We start from the raw sequence: 17,102 nt of genomic DNA on the forward strand, positions 1-17,102 counted from the left end.
TCTGTAGTGTCTTCACCAGGACACTTCCTTTTCACACCTTTTAAGTATTTTACTCATTTTTAGGGAATAAAGCACAATTACAAAATGAGGAGGCACACTTGATACACATAAACAAAGCTGTGCACGTGTAGCAACTGAATAAACAACACCGTAAAGGCAGAGACAACTCTATTAACATCTCACTAGGTCACATTTTACTAAAGCACATTTCTGGGGGTTACTACCATAAAACAATAAAAACAATTTCCAGTTGCGTTCCTGCTAGTGGAATCTGTTATAAACTGGTAGTAAACTTGATCTAATTGCATTTGTGATAATATCGATAGCTGGAATTTTATTATTATGGTGAAATGCGTTTCCCCTTCACTGATATAAAAAAACATAAATACATTTTCAGAATCTTCTCTTCATTCCTATCGTGTTGCGTTCAGTTGGGGTGATTCCGGTCCGACTGCCATTTCTTGTAAACACAAAGGCGAATTGTGCATAAGCGAATTCGGTTCGTGTTATATACGATATCGTTCCCCTATTTATAAATCGTGTGTGATCGAATTTGTGTAGACACATGTTATACGAGGACTGACTGTATTTAACTGATTCAAACATTGAGGTAGCCTGCAGGCTGATGCCACTTTCTTGGTGTGCTTCTCAGGAAATGATATGCTTACATGTGGATATTGCAGTATAAATTCATAGTGGCAATAGCATCAAATTTGGCATTCCTCAAATGTTCTATTTTCTCTTTCTACTTAATTTTTAAATAGAAATTTTCATTGTTTTTCTGTAATTATTATGATCAGTATAGCCCATTTATATTTGTTTTGAAGACTTTAGGAATCCTGCGATCTCCACCCTCTAGTCAAGTTAGTAGTCCAAGGGCATTAGCAATGGGAGCTAAAGCTTTTCGCTGTCCATATGAAGGATGTGGTCGTCTGTACACAACACAACACCATCTAAAGGTATGTATGCTTAATTTCTCCTTTATTGCTGATTTTTTTAAATTAAATAGAAAGCAATAAGAAGTGGAAAATTTAAACATTTCTCATTTAAACTTTCATTAGGTTCATGAACGATCTCACACAGGAGACAGGCCATTTAAATGTAATGCTCCTGGCTGTGGAAAAGCATTTGCTACTGGATATGGGCTCAAAAGTCATACAAGGGTTCACACAGGAGAAACTCCATATAAATGTCCAGAAGAGACCTGTAATAAAGCTTTTAAAACATCAGGAGATCTACAGAAACATGTCAGAACACATACTGGTATGAAGTTTGAAATATAAAACATCTGCTTAAATCCAATATGAAATGGAAATTACTGTATAATGTATATATATAAGGGGAGTCTTAGCATATGTATATGGCAAGTGTTCTTCAGAGCCTTTATTCTCAGTTCCTGTCATATGATAAAACAATCTAATATTTATTAAATTTTAGACTATGTTATCTTCCTGTGTATTTTGTGGCCAACAGAATTTTAGCTGTCACAGCTAAATGCTATGATCTTAATACTGGAAAAATTTCTCAAGAGCTTAAATTGCCCAAGATATTTGTAGTGTGTATTACAGGACACACAGGATATTGCAGAAATCTTTCTTTTTCTCAAAACTGATACATTTTAATCAAATTCAGCAAACAACACTAAAAGAGATGTAAAAAAAAAGTGCAGCCATTATCAACCCACTGTAGGATGGAAGCCTCCTCAACAATTCATGCTGAGGGAAATGGACAATAATCTGCCACGCTGGTCCAGTGCGGGTTGGCAGATCGACCGCTAGATTAGTCCAGCAGTCAGGGTCTTGAACCCTGGTCTACTCAAAGAGCGTGTGCTACTGCACTCCCGCTCCTGACCACTCGGCTACGGAGGCCGTATGTATGTCATGCCAAACCATTTGAAAGGCATAATATAGATAACCAGTACACATTTACAACAGTAAAAGCAATATTTGATGGCTACGTGGTTATTTTTTGAAATCTCGAGTATTAAGACCATAGTGTTTACTCATGGCAATGGAAATCTTGCTGGTTACAAAATACATAAAGGAAAAGATAGAACTTAATTTATTTCATAGGCTTTGTAGCTTTCACTATATTAAAATGATCAACATTATAATCATTATGAACTAAGGAGTGAAGTTATCACCTGACAACTAGCCTGTTTACTAAGTGACAGCTCTGATGTTATGCCAGCTTCATTACAGTAACTTTCTGTAGCCCTTAATATATATATTGCAAGCTGTTGATTAAAAATATTAGGTTACCAATAGGGAGGGTAAAGGCTGAGAAGTGTAATTTTAGAATGGGTCTTGTAAAAAGAGCTGCTTGCAAATCTTGCGAGAGCAGAGTGGCACTAATCTCCATAGTGAGCATTAATATAAAGCTAATGAAGTTTACTGCTAATTGCTGTACTTTTAATATGTACTTGTCATATTAAAAGGTCATTTGTGCCTCCAAACTGCAATTTGGTATTCATAAGATTCAACTAAAATTTGTTAAGTTTGGGTTCCTTGTCTAATCTAAGTCGGATGCAGAAGCCTTCCTATCCATTACTCCTCGAGAAGAATGGAAACACAAATTGAGTTTGAGTTGATAGTATAAACAAAAACATACATACTGCGGTTTATTACTAAGTTAATTTGTGAGATGGCCAGAATTCCAGAATGGTGTTCACTTTTCTTCCTGAAGAAGTAACTTAAAGTAAATGGTGCCACAATTCTTGCTGTTAGAGAAAAGATCATTAGATTTAAACACCAGTTCCTCTTAGAAGCAAATAAATTAATATAAGGATTTATTAAAACATGTACAACCCTTTCACTTTTAAAAATTCAGTTTATAACAATAGTTTTACATAAACTTCTTTCTGCAAAAAAGAGTGTCAAAATATCATATGTGGTTTCTGCACACAATAATATATATGCCAAATACTAAACTAATAAAATTACAGGCCTTTACTTTCATTTAACTCATAATGAAGTTTCAGAACATTAATTAATTCAAAAAACAGTCTAGTTGTTTTGCTTCCCTCTCTTTTCACAAACAGTATATATTTTTGCCTTATATCATTTCCTTTTAAAATGCATCACTACCAACAGAGGCCAGTGATCATATAACTCGCCAAAAGTGACATTTAGTAGCATTACCTAGCCAACAAAACATATGCAAACAAATCAACATTAATATTAACCTTAAAGTAAAAAAATATACAATATAAATTTCAGGTTTAAAAATATTCAGAAAAGAATGAAGAAAGGAAGAACAGTTCAAATATAAAGGTAAGTCTGCTCTTCTTTCTTCAGTAGTGATATCATCTGATTATACAGCCAACACATTATATTAAGGGTGTTTTTAAGCTTAAGTAAAATAAATGTTGACAGGGATGCATTCTACATTCCCATTTTAATTGGAAGGATTCATACTTCACCAATACTACTGCAACCCCATATCCATAGTAAATATCTATGTTTGTATATCATATGTGTTTCCATTTTTATCAGTACCTTAGTACACTGTTGTTATTAATTTAACAATACCAACCTCTGACAATCAACCTTTTAACCTGTTGTAGGTTATATGAGATCATTTCATTTTTTATTTATTTATTTTCCTTTACTTTACTACTCAGACTATTCTGTTCACAAAAAAACACATTGAATAGGGTGATATTAGCAATATTGCTAATATCTTACCAGGTGTGTCAGAAAAGTTTTAGGACTACATTCATAAAAAATCAATCTCAAAGAAAAAAATTTATTACCATTTAATCTTCGAAGTACTTCCCTCATAACTCAATATACCTCTTTACAAGGTTGTACAGCTTCTGAATGGCTCTACGGAACTGATCTTGTGGCCCTATTTAACTCCCTCATCATGCTGGTTTGGATCTCTAAAATGCTGTCAAAATGGCACCCCTTCAGGTGGGATTTCACTTTAGGGAATAGAAAATAATCAGAAGGTGCTGAATCCAGTGAATACAAGGGATGGCAAAACACTGTAATGCCTTTCCGTATGAGAAACTGCTTGACGATGGTCACTTTGTGTGAAGGTGCATTGTCATGAAGCAAAAACCACTCACCTAACTCAGCTGTGTCTGGCCTAACATGGAAAATTCTTTTCAGCAGTCTGTCCATCTGTAAAATTCAGAGTTGACTGTCTGTCCTTCTGGTACAAATTATTCTTTGTGCACAACTTCCCAATCAAAAAAAAAAAAAATCACCAACATTGTTTTGGGTTGAGACTTTAGGAACCGGGTTTCCTTCAGCCTTGGCAAATTTTCTACAACCCGTGCAGCTGATTGTCTTTTTGTTTTGGGCTCATATGCAAAGAATCAGGATTCATCACCAGTTATGAATTTTTTTAAAAAGTCTTTATCACCAGCTGCCATGTCAATGAAATTTCGACATGCAGCAACTTGTTCCTCCCTCTGTACAAAGTGTGAGCACGCTTTCCTTTTTATCAAATCTTCTACAACAGTCAAAAGCATTGTATCCTTGCTGATGTGAAATTGGTCTGCTGTCATTTGGAGGGACAGGTGACAATTTTCCATTAACACCTGCTGAAATTTTCAGTGGTTGAGTCTGTCCAAGGCTGGGATGGGCAATCACTTTTACGCATTTTCTTGAATGTCTTCTGCCCTTCAGAAAATCTGCCCATACCAGCGAAAAACGTTGGAACATAATAGCACTTCATGTCCGTAAACTGCACTCACCATTGCAAATGTGTCAGTTGCACTTTTTCTGGCTTTTAAAACAAATTTTTACTGGCACTCTTTGCTCAGGCCTTGAATCCACAACAACATGATTTTACTGCAATTTAAACACAGCTTTTTAGTAGCATGCCTTTGTGTACACTGATGAAACTTGGCACAGAACCAGTTCAGACTTTATAATGAATACTTTCAACAGTGTATGGTGCTAGTAGTATTGTTTAAAAAAATCAGTCCAAAAATTTTTCAGACACCTTGTATATATGAGTTTACGAAACTGCCAGTGGGTCGTGTTGTTTGCATTGTGTATGTATACCCTCACCCTATATGAACTGGACATTGAATGCAGTTAACCTTTAAGTATGCCTTCCTAGTCTTAATGACATAAGATATACGAGGGATGACATAATATTCACTGTAAAATAAATAAATCTACATGTTAGCTTGCTGCATGTATTGCTGTTTTTTCCATTTTAGGTTTTCTTTGCCATTGGGCAAAGAAAACTTATGTGATGGAAGTCAAGATCACATATACTAGATGTGATCTTGATCGTGCATTATGTATATACAAGTGTGTGTGTGTGTGTGTGTGTGTGTGTGTGTGTGTGTGTGTGTGTGTGTGTGTGTGTGTGTGTGTGTGTGTGTGTGTGTGGGCTTGAAAAACTCAGAATAACTCACGAGAGGAGGGAAAGTGACTCCTTAACCTCTTCCTGTCACAAAAAAAAAAAAAAAAAAGAAAAAAGAAAATAAACACCTTAGTCAATCATTTATGATATATTAATGATTGACTAAAATGTAAAAACTAAGGTGTAGAGACCCATAATGCCATATTTTGATTTCAAAATTTGCTTAAAAGTCAAAACGCATATAAAAATCTACAAAATTTCCAAACTCAACTCACTAGTTACTGCTAGGTACCTGGTATGCATATCCACTGTTAATAAGTTAACTGTAATAAAACTGCAATATGCACTGTTCATAGCTTAACTGCAATGTCATAGCAGTCTGTCAGTGTTGACAGGTTGCTATGACATTTTCATTATCTATAGTCTTGAGTTTGGTGGTACTTTTCATTATCTATAGTCTTGAGTTTGGTGGTACTCAACTGGTAGTCTAGTGTCAGTTATTCTAGTTTTACATTTCAGGTCTAGTGCACTAGACCATATGTATTATGGTCTAGTGCACTAGACCAAAGTGGTTAATATGACAAGTAAACCCCCTACCAACCATCTTATTTGTGATGAAATTTACCTGTACTGATTATTATGCATTGAATTTAGAACTAGGGACTAAAATGAAACTAGAGAATTCTTTTTAGGATTTTATTAAAGGTTTTATTATTTCCTGCATACAAATTAATGTTATACCTCTTATGAAGAGAGCATTTTTGTTTGAACATCCTACAGAAAATGATTATAGTGTTAGTTTTTTAAATTATATAAAAAGCAATGGATTCTTTTTTTTTTTTTGTTAAAATGCTGCATGTTATCATGATAAAATGTCTTCAGTACGGTCATAATTGATGCACTTGCAATGTAAGTGTATCCCTTGAAAAATTTCAGTGAAGTGATGAACAAATTCTTTTAACTTTTTTGTAGGATTGTAATGCCATTTTTGTCTCATCATCATAGGTTCTCTGATGCATAGCAGATCCATGACAGTCAAAACTCAATCACATCTCTCTCTCTCTCTTCCCCCACCTCTTTTCCCCTGAACCCCCACAAGCCTCTGTTAAATCATTGAATATTCCAGTTCTTCTCATTGTTCCTCTTGGTCTCTTGCCCATCACTTTCCCTTCAGTTACATCTTTTAACTAACCCTTCCCCTCAATACATATCCAATCCAGTTTTTCTTTCTTTTCCAGTATAGAAACTTTTTTTTTTTTTTTTTTAAATCTGTCCATTTCATGGACAGATGGACAACCCCTCTGCCCATTTCAAACTTTCTCCCCATCCACATTTCTAAAACTTCAATTTTTTTAATATCCTCCTTTAGTCCCCACCTCTCAGACCCATAAATCATGATGCTCATTCAAAACATATAATAACTACTTAATTCAATTTCTATTCTTCATGCAAATATCTGCTTCCTCTTCTAAAATGTTATTTTAGCCATTGCAGCTCTAATTTCCTGACTACTGTTACCTACACTCATTCTCAACATAATCCTTTGACACAAATATAATTCAATGTCTTCAAACAGGCCTACGAGGTTGGGAAAATTCATGTTGAAAAATTATACTTCACACCAACCAGAAATTGTAAGTTTTTTACAGCAAACTAAAATACATGAATTAGATAAAACTGGTAAAAACAGATGTATTTGCAATAAATATGACAGTTAAAAAATGAAATGACAATTAAAATATGGAAGTTAAAATAATAATAAAATATAATAGTAATAAAAGCACTAAAAACAGTTTTTGTGCTGGTTAACACATCCAAGGCAGATATTGTTGGGATATCAGAGACGTGGTGTCACTCAGATATAAGGGATGCAGAATTGGATTTTGGGCAGTACAATGTGTACAGAAAGGATAGACAGGATAGGAAAGCAGGAGTGGTTATGCTGTTAGTTAAGAATCACGTAAACTTTAAGGAAGTGCATCCAGTTGACTTAGATGGAAAGTGCTATGTTGAGTCAGTTTGGTTTGATGTTAGCATTGGGAAAGTAAAAATGAGAGGAGTTTGTTATAGGCCTAATGACTCTGATGAGTACAATGAATAGTTATACAGAGAAATGGAGTGGGCAAGTAAATCAGTGTCTTATAATGGGGGATTTTAATGTTGGTTTTTGGTTTTTAGGAGCATTAGCAACTAAGGCCATATTGCTCCGGGATATGCGGTGGTTATTCCTTGAACTTTCCGCATCCTCCGTATTTGGTGGTGACGGGCTCGAACCCCGGTCTAATCAAGAAGCGTGTGCTGCGCACTGCTGCTCCTTCCCACCTGGCTACGGAGGTGCCTGGGGGGATTTTAACTTTCCAGATATAGACTGGAACTTGTGGATTGGTCACTCGCACACTAGCAAAGCTATTGTGGATTTATTGGATGATTGTTTTCTACAGAAGCATGTTAGAGAGGTAACAAGAGGGAAATTAACACTCTTGATCTGATTATCAGCAGCAATTATTCATGCATTAAGAATTTACAGATAAAGGAACCACTAGGAGGCACTGATCAGTGTGCTGATGTGGGATTTACTTAAAGATGTAACTACCATCAGGGGTAAAGGGAAGGGTTTTTGCTTTTGTAAAGGTGACTACAGTGGTCTCAAAGATTTTTTAGGTTATATACAGTGGGACCAACTGATGATGTTACCCACAGCAAATTCTAAATGGGAAGCATTCAAGGAAGTAATTTTGGAAGCTACTAGGCTTTTTGTTCCAACTAAGAAATACTGCTCTAGGTTTAGGCCCAAATGGATGTCAGATGAACTAATGAGACTTATTATTATTATTGTTGCTCTTATATTATTTCTCCGTGATGGGTACTGCTACCAAGTACACAGGCGCCTCCGTAGCCAGGTGAGAAGGAGCAGCAGTGCATAGCACACACTTCTTGACTAGACCAGGGTTCGAGCCCGTCACCACCAAATACAGAGGATGCGGAAAGGTCAGGGAATGACCACCGCATATCCCGGAGCAATATGGCCTTAGTTGCTAATGCTCCTAAAAACCAAATAACAACAACAACAACAACAGCTACCAAGTACAGGGTGGTTGTAATGTTTGGTGTTACTGTTGGTCGAGGAAATCTCTGACTATCCTATAGGTGTTCAGGCTTGCGATTTTCTGGAGTTCCTTGTAGGTGTTCTCTGGGAAACCTGTTGCTGCTAGGCTGCTATGTAGAGTCTTTGGCACCATACCGGTGGTTGACATGATGATCGGGATGGTCGATACTTCTTGCATATGCCACATCTCCTTGACTTCATGTCTCAGGTTCGTGTGCTTCCTAATTTTTTTCTCATGGGTTTTCTGGACATTGCTAGTGTTGGGCACTGCTATGTCAATCAGGTAGGTAGCCTTTTCCATCTTGTCCACAAGGGTTATGTCCGGTCTGTTGTGCGGGATGGTCTTATCTGTTATTATGGCACGGTCCCAGTACAGCTTGTGGGTTCGGGTCTCTAGTACTGCCTGGGGTTCGTACTTGTAGTACAGTACACTTTCTTCGATCGACTGGTATTTCCTCACTAGCTTCTGATGTATTATCCTGGCTACCTGGTCTTGTGTCTATGAGTGTACTCAGTCTGGGTGATCACCTTGCAACCTGCAGCGATGGATCATTTTTGAGGCTAGGTGGCATCGTCGACATGTGTCATCTGACATTCCAGGCTCCTTTGCGATGTATTTTCTATAGTTTCTGATGTTGATTACCTGGTCTTGGATGGCCAGCATGAATCCTTCAGTCTCGGGGAAGAACGTCCCGCCTGTGAGCCATGCATTGGAAGCAGTGTTATCGATATGATCTTGATGGAGGTCATTATAGTGTCTGCCATGGAGTGTCTTCTTTGCCCATCTTTCTAACTTCGTTTCTTGTGCTGTCTGGGTGGGTGGGGGTTCCTTGCTTAGGTTGAGTGGGGTATACCACTTATCTATCTTCCTTATGGCCTGGTGGAGTGCTGCTGTGTGTTTCAGGAAGTAATCCTTCAAGTTAACTATCGCTGTCTTCTGTTGCTCAGTGAGGTCTATTAGGCCCCTTCTTCCCAGGCAATTGTCAGTCTCTCCACGGCAGATCTCGGGTGGTGTTGGCGGCTCTTGGTCATCATTGTCCTTGTCTTTCACATGATATCTTCTAGCTCAGTGTTAGTCCAATCTATGACCCTGTAGGTGTATGTTAGTACTGGAGTGCATGGGTGTTTATGGCTTTAACTGTGTTCCCTCCGTTCAACTTTGCTTTCAGCAAGCTTCTGAGTCTCTGATGATATTTTTCAGTCAGGCACTTCTTTATTTCCTTGTGCTCTAACTGCTGAGCCTGCATCATCCCTAGGTATTTGTAGGTCTCTCTCCTTCTGTCATTGCTTCGATCTCTTTACCAGTTAGCAGCTGGTAGTTTCAACCAACTAATTTTCCCTGGTGCAGTGTCTTGCATTTGTCTAGATCAAATTCCATCCTGATGTCCTTGCTGTATTCTTCGGTGATCCGGAGTAGTTGTGGAGTTGCTTCTTGATTGCTGCATAGAGCTTGATGTCATCTGTGTACATCAGGTGGGTGAGGGTGTACAGGTTCTTTCTTCCTTCTTTGAGATTATATCCATACTTGCTGCCATTAAGCATGGTGGATAGCGGGTTGAGTGCTAGACTGAACCACAGTGGGCTCAGAGCATTTCCTTGAAAGATTCCTCTTCTAATGGGGATTGGCCTGGTTGTGATGTTCTCGACCTTAATGGTGGTACTCCATTTCGCCATTGTTGCTCCTAGGATGTTTGTCACTATCAGATTGACCTTGTAGATTTTCAGGGTCTCTATTATCCAGCTATGAGGTACGGAGTTGAAGGCCTTGTGCTAATCGATGTAGGCTGTGTATAGGTTGCGGTGCTTCTTGTAGGCTTGCTCCATAACTGCGGCATCTATGGTTAATTGCTACTTGCATCCTTTGCTCCTCTGCTTGCATCCTTTCTGCTGTTCGGCCAATATGTTCTGACTCTCTAAGTGGTCTAATATCTTCTTGGTTATGCAGCTGGTCAGGATCTTGTTCATCGTTCGGAGGCAGGTGATTGTATCTTCGTCTTTGGGTTTCAGATATGCGACTCCTTCGGTGAGAAACTTCAGGATTGTCGCCGATCATAACTTCGATCTTTTTACCAGTTAGCAGCTGGTAGTTTCGACCAACTAATTTTCCCTGGTGCAGTGTCTTGCATTTGTCTAGACCAAATTCCATCCTGATGGTGCAAGGAAGCCTTGAGGCTTATGCTGCACTAGCTCAGGACACTGGGTGTGCCAAGCCCATACTCACCAGATGTGAGCCCCTGGGGTAACTTGTGGGTACCTTATCATTTGAGTGAACTGCTCTGCTAGGTGCTTGTGTGTGTGCAGGTGAGCTTCTTGTACCAGTAGTTGTGGATGTTATCAATTCCTGGGGTTCGCCAGTTGTGGGTGTTCCTGATCGACTGTTTTACTTCTTCTCGAATCTCCCACTCTCTCATCTCTTGTATGTCCTTGGTTTTCTTCTGTTCTACTTCTATCCAGGGTGCTCTGCTGTTATGTCTTACTTCACTGCTCCAGATATTTCCCCAGAACTCCTTGATCTTCTTCTTGGGTTGTCCGTTTCCTGCCACCCAGTTTCCTGTAGAAGGCGCTTTGGTCCTCATCGAAGATTTGGTTGTTTATTTTCCTCTGGGAGCTCTCTTTGTAGTCTCTTGCTGAGTGCAAGGAGAGATTATTATTAGCCATATGGTGCAAGGAAGCCTGAGGCTTATGCTGCACTAGCCAAAACAAAATTCCCAAGTTACCCTCTGTGAGTGAGACAGAGAGAGAGAGTCTGAAATAGAAGGGAATCACCAAGAAAGAAAAGAATGATGATATCCAGCTCAGGACCCTGGGTGTGCCAAGCCCATACTCACCAGATGTGAGCCCCTGGGGTAACTTGTGGCAGAGAAGAAAAATGCATAGGATGCACATGAATTGTCAATAGACACAGAAGCCTATGGTAGATACAAGCTAGTCTGTAATCAAGTCACAAAGGAGGTTAAGCTAGTGAAGGCAGATTTGAAAAATCATTGGCAAAGGATGCAAAGAAAAACAACAAAGGCTTCTTTACTTATATAAACTCTAAAAGGAAGGGGATGAATCAGATTGGTCCATTTGATATTACCGGTTTGACTTTAGATGATCATTCTCAGATAGCTGCTGAACTAAATGAGTATTTTGCATCTACATTCACATATTAGAAATTATTCAAGCAGGAGAGGGCCAAATGTTTATCAAACTCTAACAGGGAGTTAAATGATTTTGTAATAACTGAGAGCAAAGTGGAGGAGAAATTGTTGAAGTTAAACATAAGAAAGGCACCCGGGGTGGATGGAATCTATCCAGTTATATTAAAGGAGGCAACAAAGGAACTAAGCAAACCCTTAGCCATAATTATGAGAGCATCCTTGGACTCGGGGGAAGTCCCCATGGACTGGAGATGTGTAAATGTATCTCCAGTTACAAAGGGGATCAAAGGGTGACACAAGTAATTACAGACCTGTTAGTTTGACTTCTGTTCCAGGGAAAATAATGGAGTCATTGGTTAAAGAAGCATTGCAGGATCATCTAGACAAGACAGCAGTAATAATTCAGCCACAGCATGGGTTTGTCAAGGGGAAGTCTTGTGTTACCAGTTTCATTGGATACTATGATGTGGTGACAAAGGAACTAGATGCAAAAAATAACTTTGATATCATATACTTGGATTTCAAAAAATCTTTTGATACTATTGCACATGGAAGACTACTGTACAAATTGGAGAATTGCGGCATTAAGCGCAAGTTGCTACAATGGATAAAAGGATGGTTGAGTGGGAGAAGACAGAGAATGGTAATGAGTGGATACTGCTCTTTGTGAACTAATGTTATTAGTGGTGTCCCTCAGGGTTCGGTGTTGGGCTCATTTTTGGTTTGTATATTTATCAGTGATATTGATGAAGGTATATTGGGCTTTATGTCCAAGTTTGCAGATGATACAAAGGTTGGCAAGGTTGTTAATAACAGTAACGACAGTATGCTTCTGCAACAGGATCTGGAAAAGTTGGGTAGATGGGCTGAGAAGTGGCAACTGAAGTTTAACATTGACAAATGCAAAGTACTGCATATGGGTAGCAGTAACCCCAGAGAAATGTTCCAACTGGGTTCCAACTCAGGGTAGTGGAGAATGAAAGAGACATGGGGATAATTGTGCAGTCAGATATGAAGTTTTCTGAGCAGTACAGACAGGCTCCCAAAGCAGGTCATGGGGTTTTGTCAATGATAAACAGGAATTTTTCAAGTAGGGATAAGGAGATGATTGTCCCCTTGTAAAAGGCAATGGTCAGGCCACACCTTGATAAACTAGACTAAAACTAAACTAAACTGATAAACTAAAATGATGCTTCCAGACCTGTACTGTGTACAGGTCTGGAAGCATCATTTTAGGAAGGATGTAGAGTTGCTAGAACGAGAATAGAGAAGGGCAACAAGACTGGTGAAGGAAACAAAGGGGTGGTCATGAAGAAAGGATTAAGTTCTGCAAATTGCAGCTTCTGGAGACCAGGCACCTGCGAGGTGTATTAGTCCTTGAATGGATTGAGCAGGCTCAATGCTGATGGGATTCTTCCTCTTGCTCAGGTTACAAACCTGAGGGGGGGGGGTATAGATTCAAACTGAGGGAAGACAGTTGTAGAATAGATGTGTGGAAGTTTGTCTTTAGCCAGCGTGTAGTTGATTGCTGGAACAAGCTTCCATATGTTGTTGTGGAAGTTGATAGCTTAAATAAATTGAAGGCAGAAGTAGACGAACATTTGGAACGAATGGATCAGTGTGAAATACGACTTTTTTTTTTTGTTGATGCTGTATAAGCTTGCTTTCTTGTATCATGTGTGCAGGTTTTCAACCGGCATATAGATCATTGCTTCATAATCACTGCTAAAAATTGAAAAATCAATGTTATCTACCAAAATGTATTGATTAAATATGAAAAATATCAGAGAAAAAGTGGTCCCCACTTATAATGCATTCCTGCTTATAGTGTTTTTTTAGAGCTGTGCCCTTATAAAAGGTATAATAGGCATTTAATGTATTTCTTTTCATCAAAATTCCCATTATCTCTATTGCATCTCCCTTTCTGGAACCCATATTCTTTCTTTCCAATTTTCTTCACCCTTCTGTTTGTTATTCTCATCATCTTTGCTGAATATGATATCTAACATGGTTCTGAAATCCTTATATTTGAAAAAAACATATCAAGGCCTGTAGTTATCACAACTTATTTTATGGCAAAAGACATATGATGCATCAGGAATCACATTGTCAGGTATCATATCAGCAAGCCACTTGTAATGAATCTAATGAGTTCTTTCCTTGAAGAGCATCTGTTTAAAATTATATCTATATCTTTCCATCTTTGTAGTTCCATCAAACAGGAACTACAAAGATAGAAGGATATACATATTTGCAATCCTTACATTTGATTGATTTAATTTTTTTTCTATCGGATTCATAATAGTGGTTATAAAATCCTCTGGCCATTTTTCCATTTTAGATATCTGTATATATTTTTGTTAATTCTCTTATCCCTACATTTCCCATTGTTTCAAGTATTTCCATTGGTATCCCAATATAGTTGCAGCACCATCAAATCCTCTTAAATCCATTTCTCTGTTTTATCTCTTACTTATTTATAAACCACTGGTATTGAAGGTAATTCTCAGTTAACTTTTGGCTTCCTTATATCTTAGGGTAGAAAAAGCAGGCTGTCGGTTTTCCAACAACAATGCCAGTAGGAAGCTGAAAGCTTAAATTTCACAGATAATTTAATGTGAATGCACACAGTAAAAACTTATCATAATTTGTCAGTGCTGGTCACATCCATCTGCCTGCTTACTGGAATGATTTTTAGTTTAAGCTTGCTGGTGCCAGCATTAATTTTTAATCATAAAATTGATGATTCTTTAATTTCCAAGATTTATATAAGTCTAATGTGGGACAAAAAAAACCAAAAAAAAAACCACTCAAATAGGAAGGCAGTAGAGAAATGTAGACAACAAAAAATATTTGTTACTTCAAAGTAACAAGTCTTTCCTCTGGTAGCATTGGTTGCTTTTATGCCAATTAGTTCACATTTTTGTTAATTTAGGTCCAGCCTTTTTTAAAATATATATTTAAAAAGTTCTGTTTATTATAATAATATATTTAAAAAATCAGCCTTCATAAAATATGATGATATTCGCAATTTTTGTCTATTTGAATTTTAGGATATACATCAATTCTATTTCTATTCATATTAAAAAAAAATCTCTGATTAATTTGTCATCTGAAAAATCTGAACTGAAGGGATGTCATGTAACATTCCCTTCAGTTCACATATAAAGACTGGCATTTTCAGACTATTATGCTTTTCTGTGTTTCCATAGTCATTAAGCAGGTTAAGGTAGATTTTCAGTGCTGACAATAGCTGGTCAGCCTACTTTTTGTGTGTTTATACCCTAATTTATAACTTCATTATTTCACACTCAGTTTTTTTGCTTTCTCATTTTGAAAAGTGATTTAAAAATATGGGTTCCTTTAACTGATATTTCATCACTTTATTTTTATCAGTATTTTAAATGCTTTTATTGTTTTATGTTCAATTGCTTTTAGATCCATTGTCCTCTTCATGTTGCTTGCAAAATTTATTTTTGATTTCTGCATTTGCTGTTTAGGATAAATGTGTATATCTAAATCAAACATTTTATTAAATTAAATTTAACTACCATCTCACTAGTTGCTGTTTTCATAGCATATTACTAATATTTCTTGTTTTTGTACATTTCACAAAAATGTGAAATTCTTCAAATATTACAGGTGAGCGTCCATTTAAATGTCCATTTGAAGGGTGTGACCGAGCATTTACAACTTCTAATATACGTAAAGTTCATATTCGTACTCATACAGGAGAAAGGCCTTATACTTGTAAAGAAGATGGTTGCGGAAGAGCATTTGCTAGTGCAACAAATTACAAAAATCATATACGGATACATACAGGTAAGTGTCAAGTAAATGTGATTATATAGATATGTAATACCTAAAATAAGGTTAGCTAGGCACCATGGAATGTTTTTGATTGAAGTTTATATAAATCTGAGAGAGAAGAGTAAAATAAATAATTGTGAAATTTTCATGGTATAATATGATGTTAGAACTAGAGACACAGCTGAGAGGGAGGAGTTACATGTTTTTTATAGGAAATTTTCCTTTAGCCAACAAGTGGTTTATCAATTGGAATAAGTTGCCTCCATGAGTAGTTGAGGCTGACATCTTAGAGAAGTGTGAAAGCCAACTGGATTGGTGTCTACAGGAGGAGAGGGAAACTTATGGATACTATTTCTTTTTCTTAGCCTGGTGTGGCAAAAACCTGGTTTTCTTTCACCATGTGTGGTCAATACTAATAACCTAATTAAAGTGTTGTAACAGTATATGCAGGTAATATTTTATAAACATACTAACATTCAATCTGCATAGTTTTATTCTTTCTTGATGGGAGGATTTGTTGCATTCTGCTTGCTTGTGTATATCACCACTTTTTTCCCTCATTCAAAAATTTGCATATACTTTAGGGATATCCTTTGCTGTATATACTTTATATTTGTAATTTAATTTGTAAATTTGCATATACTTTAGAGATATCATTTTCATATATAATTGTTTGTATAATTAAGGCATAATGATGCATGAATAATATAAACATTTGTTCTTATCTTTATATTTTAATTATGCTACATCATAATTTTCTTTCTTAAACTTTTAAATAATAAGTTGATATTGTCTACAAATTTTTATTATTATTTTAAATTACGTATTATTCCATAAATTTTTCAGGGGAAAAGCCCTATGTGTGTAGCTACCAAGGTTGTGGGAAAAGATTTACAGAGTATTCCAGTCTATATAAACATCATGTTGTTCATACTCATTCAAAACCATACCTCTGTAATTTATGTGGTAAAAATTATAGACAAACATCTACCCTCGCAATGCACAAACGTACAACACATGGCATTGTAGATGGACCAGAGGAGTGCTTAGTAGATCCTACTACAACTGTGACAGATGAAGGAAGTTTGGGTACGTATTCAAGAAGAATAAGTCTATTACTCAATAACAGCAATCAATTTGTATATAAAATATGATAACTTGACTTATTCTTTCTTGAGTAGATAGACTATATGTAATTGACTTAATGAAATAATTAATTCAAATTATTTAATTAAATTAAATGATTTAATGAAAATACAAAAATGCATTGTACATTGAAAATCTTCACTATGGTTTCCTTTACAGTGGCTTATTGGTATTGTGAAAACAGTGAACTATTTACTGTATCTAGTGTGACAGTTTCAGGCACAACTAGCTGAATTTATTTTGAATTTGTTTTTCAGTAATGTAATTTAACCCTTTCTGTCTTTAGAGCTTTTATCCCTGAAGAATAGTGCCAGGAAGAAATAATGTATGGTCTCTCTTCCTGCTTTCATTAAATTAATTATTTTTTCCTCTTTAGAATAATTTGTCTTGTTTACTTTATTCCTGCAATAAAATGCACTCTTTGGCTGTCATATTGAGAGATAATAAACATATTGAGAAATAATTTGTTAAAATAAAGTGCTTATGAATGGTAAAATTTTTCTTTATGTGCAACTTTTCCATTCATAAGTGATTATATAGTAGTCAAAATGGCAGATTATTGGGATTCC

At 36.7% G+C, this 17,102-nt stretch overlaps 1 protein-coding gene across 1 annotated transcript in view; it reads left to right on the top strand.

Moving 5' to 3' along the window:
• Positions 1-17,102, top strand: part of LOC150075295 (uncharacterized) — a 75,390-nt gene that overhangs the window by 41,736 nt on the left and 16,552 nt on the right. Inside the window, exons 5-8 of the mRNA XM_090388313.1 lie at positions 828-959; positions 1,062-1,263; positions 15,220-15,399; positions 16,234-16,476. Coding sequence (XP_090244439.1) covers positions 828-959; positions 1,062-1,263; positions 15,220-15,399; positions 16,234-16,476 — 757 coding nt within the window. The remainder of the gene's footprint in view (positions 1-827; positions 960-1,061; positions 1,264-15,219; positions 15,400-16,233; positions 16,477-17,102) is intronic.

Source organism: Mastigoproctus giganteus, chromosome 14 (genome assembly GCF_048544385.1).
Source record: "Mastigoproctus giganteus isolate SK-2022 chromosome 14, ASM4854438v1, whole genome shotgun sequence".
Classification (NCBI taxonomy): domain Eukaryota; kingdom Metazoa; phylum Arthropoda; class Arachnida; order Uropygi; family Thelyphonidae; genus Mastigoproctus; species Mastigoproctus giganteus.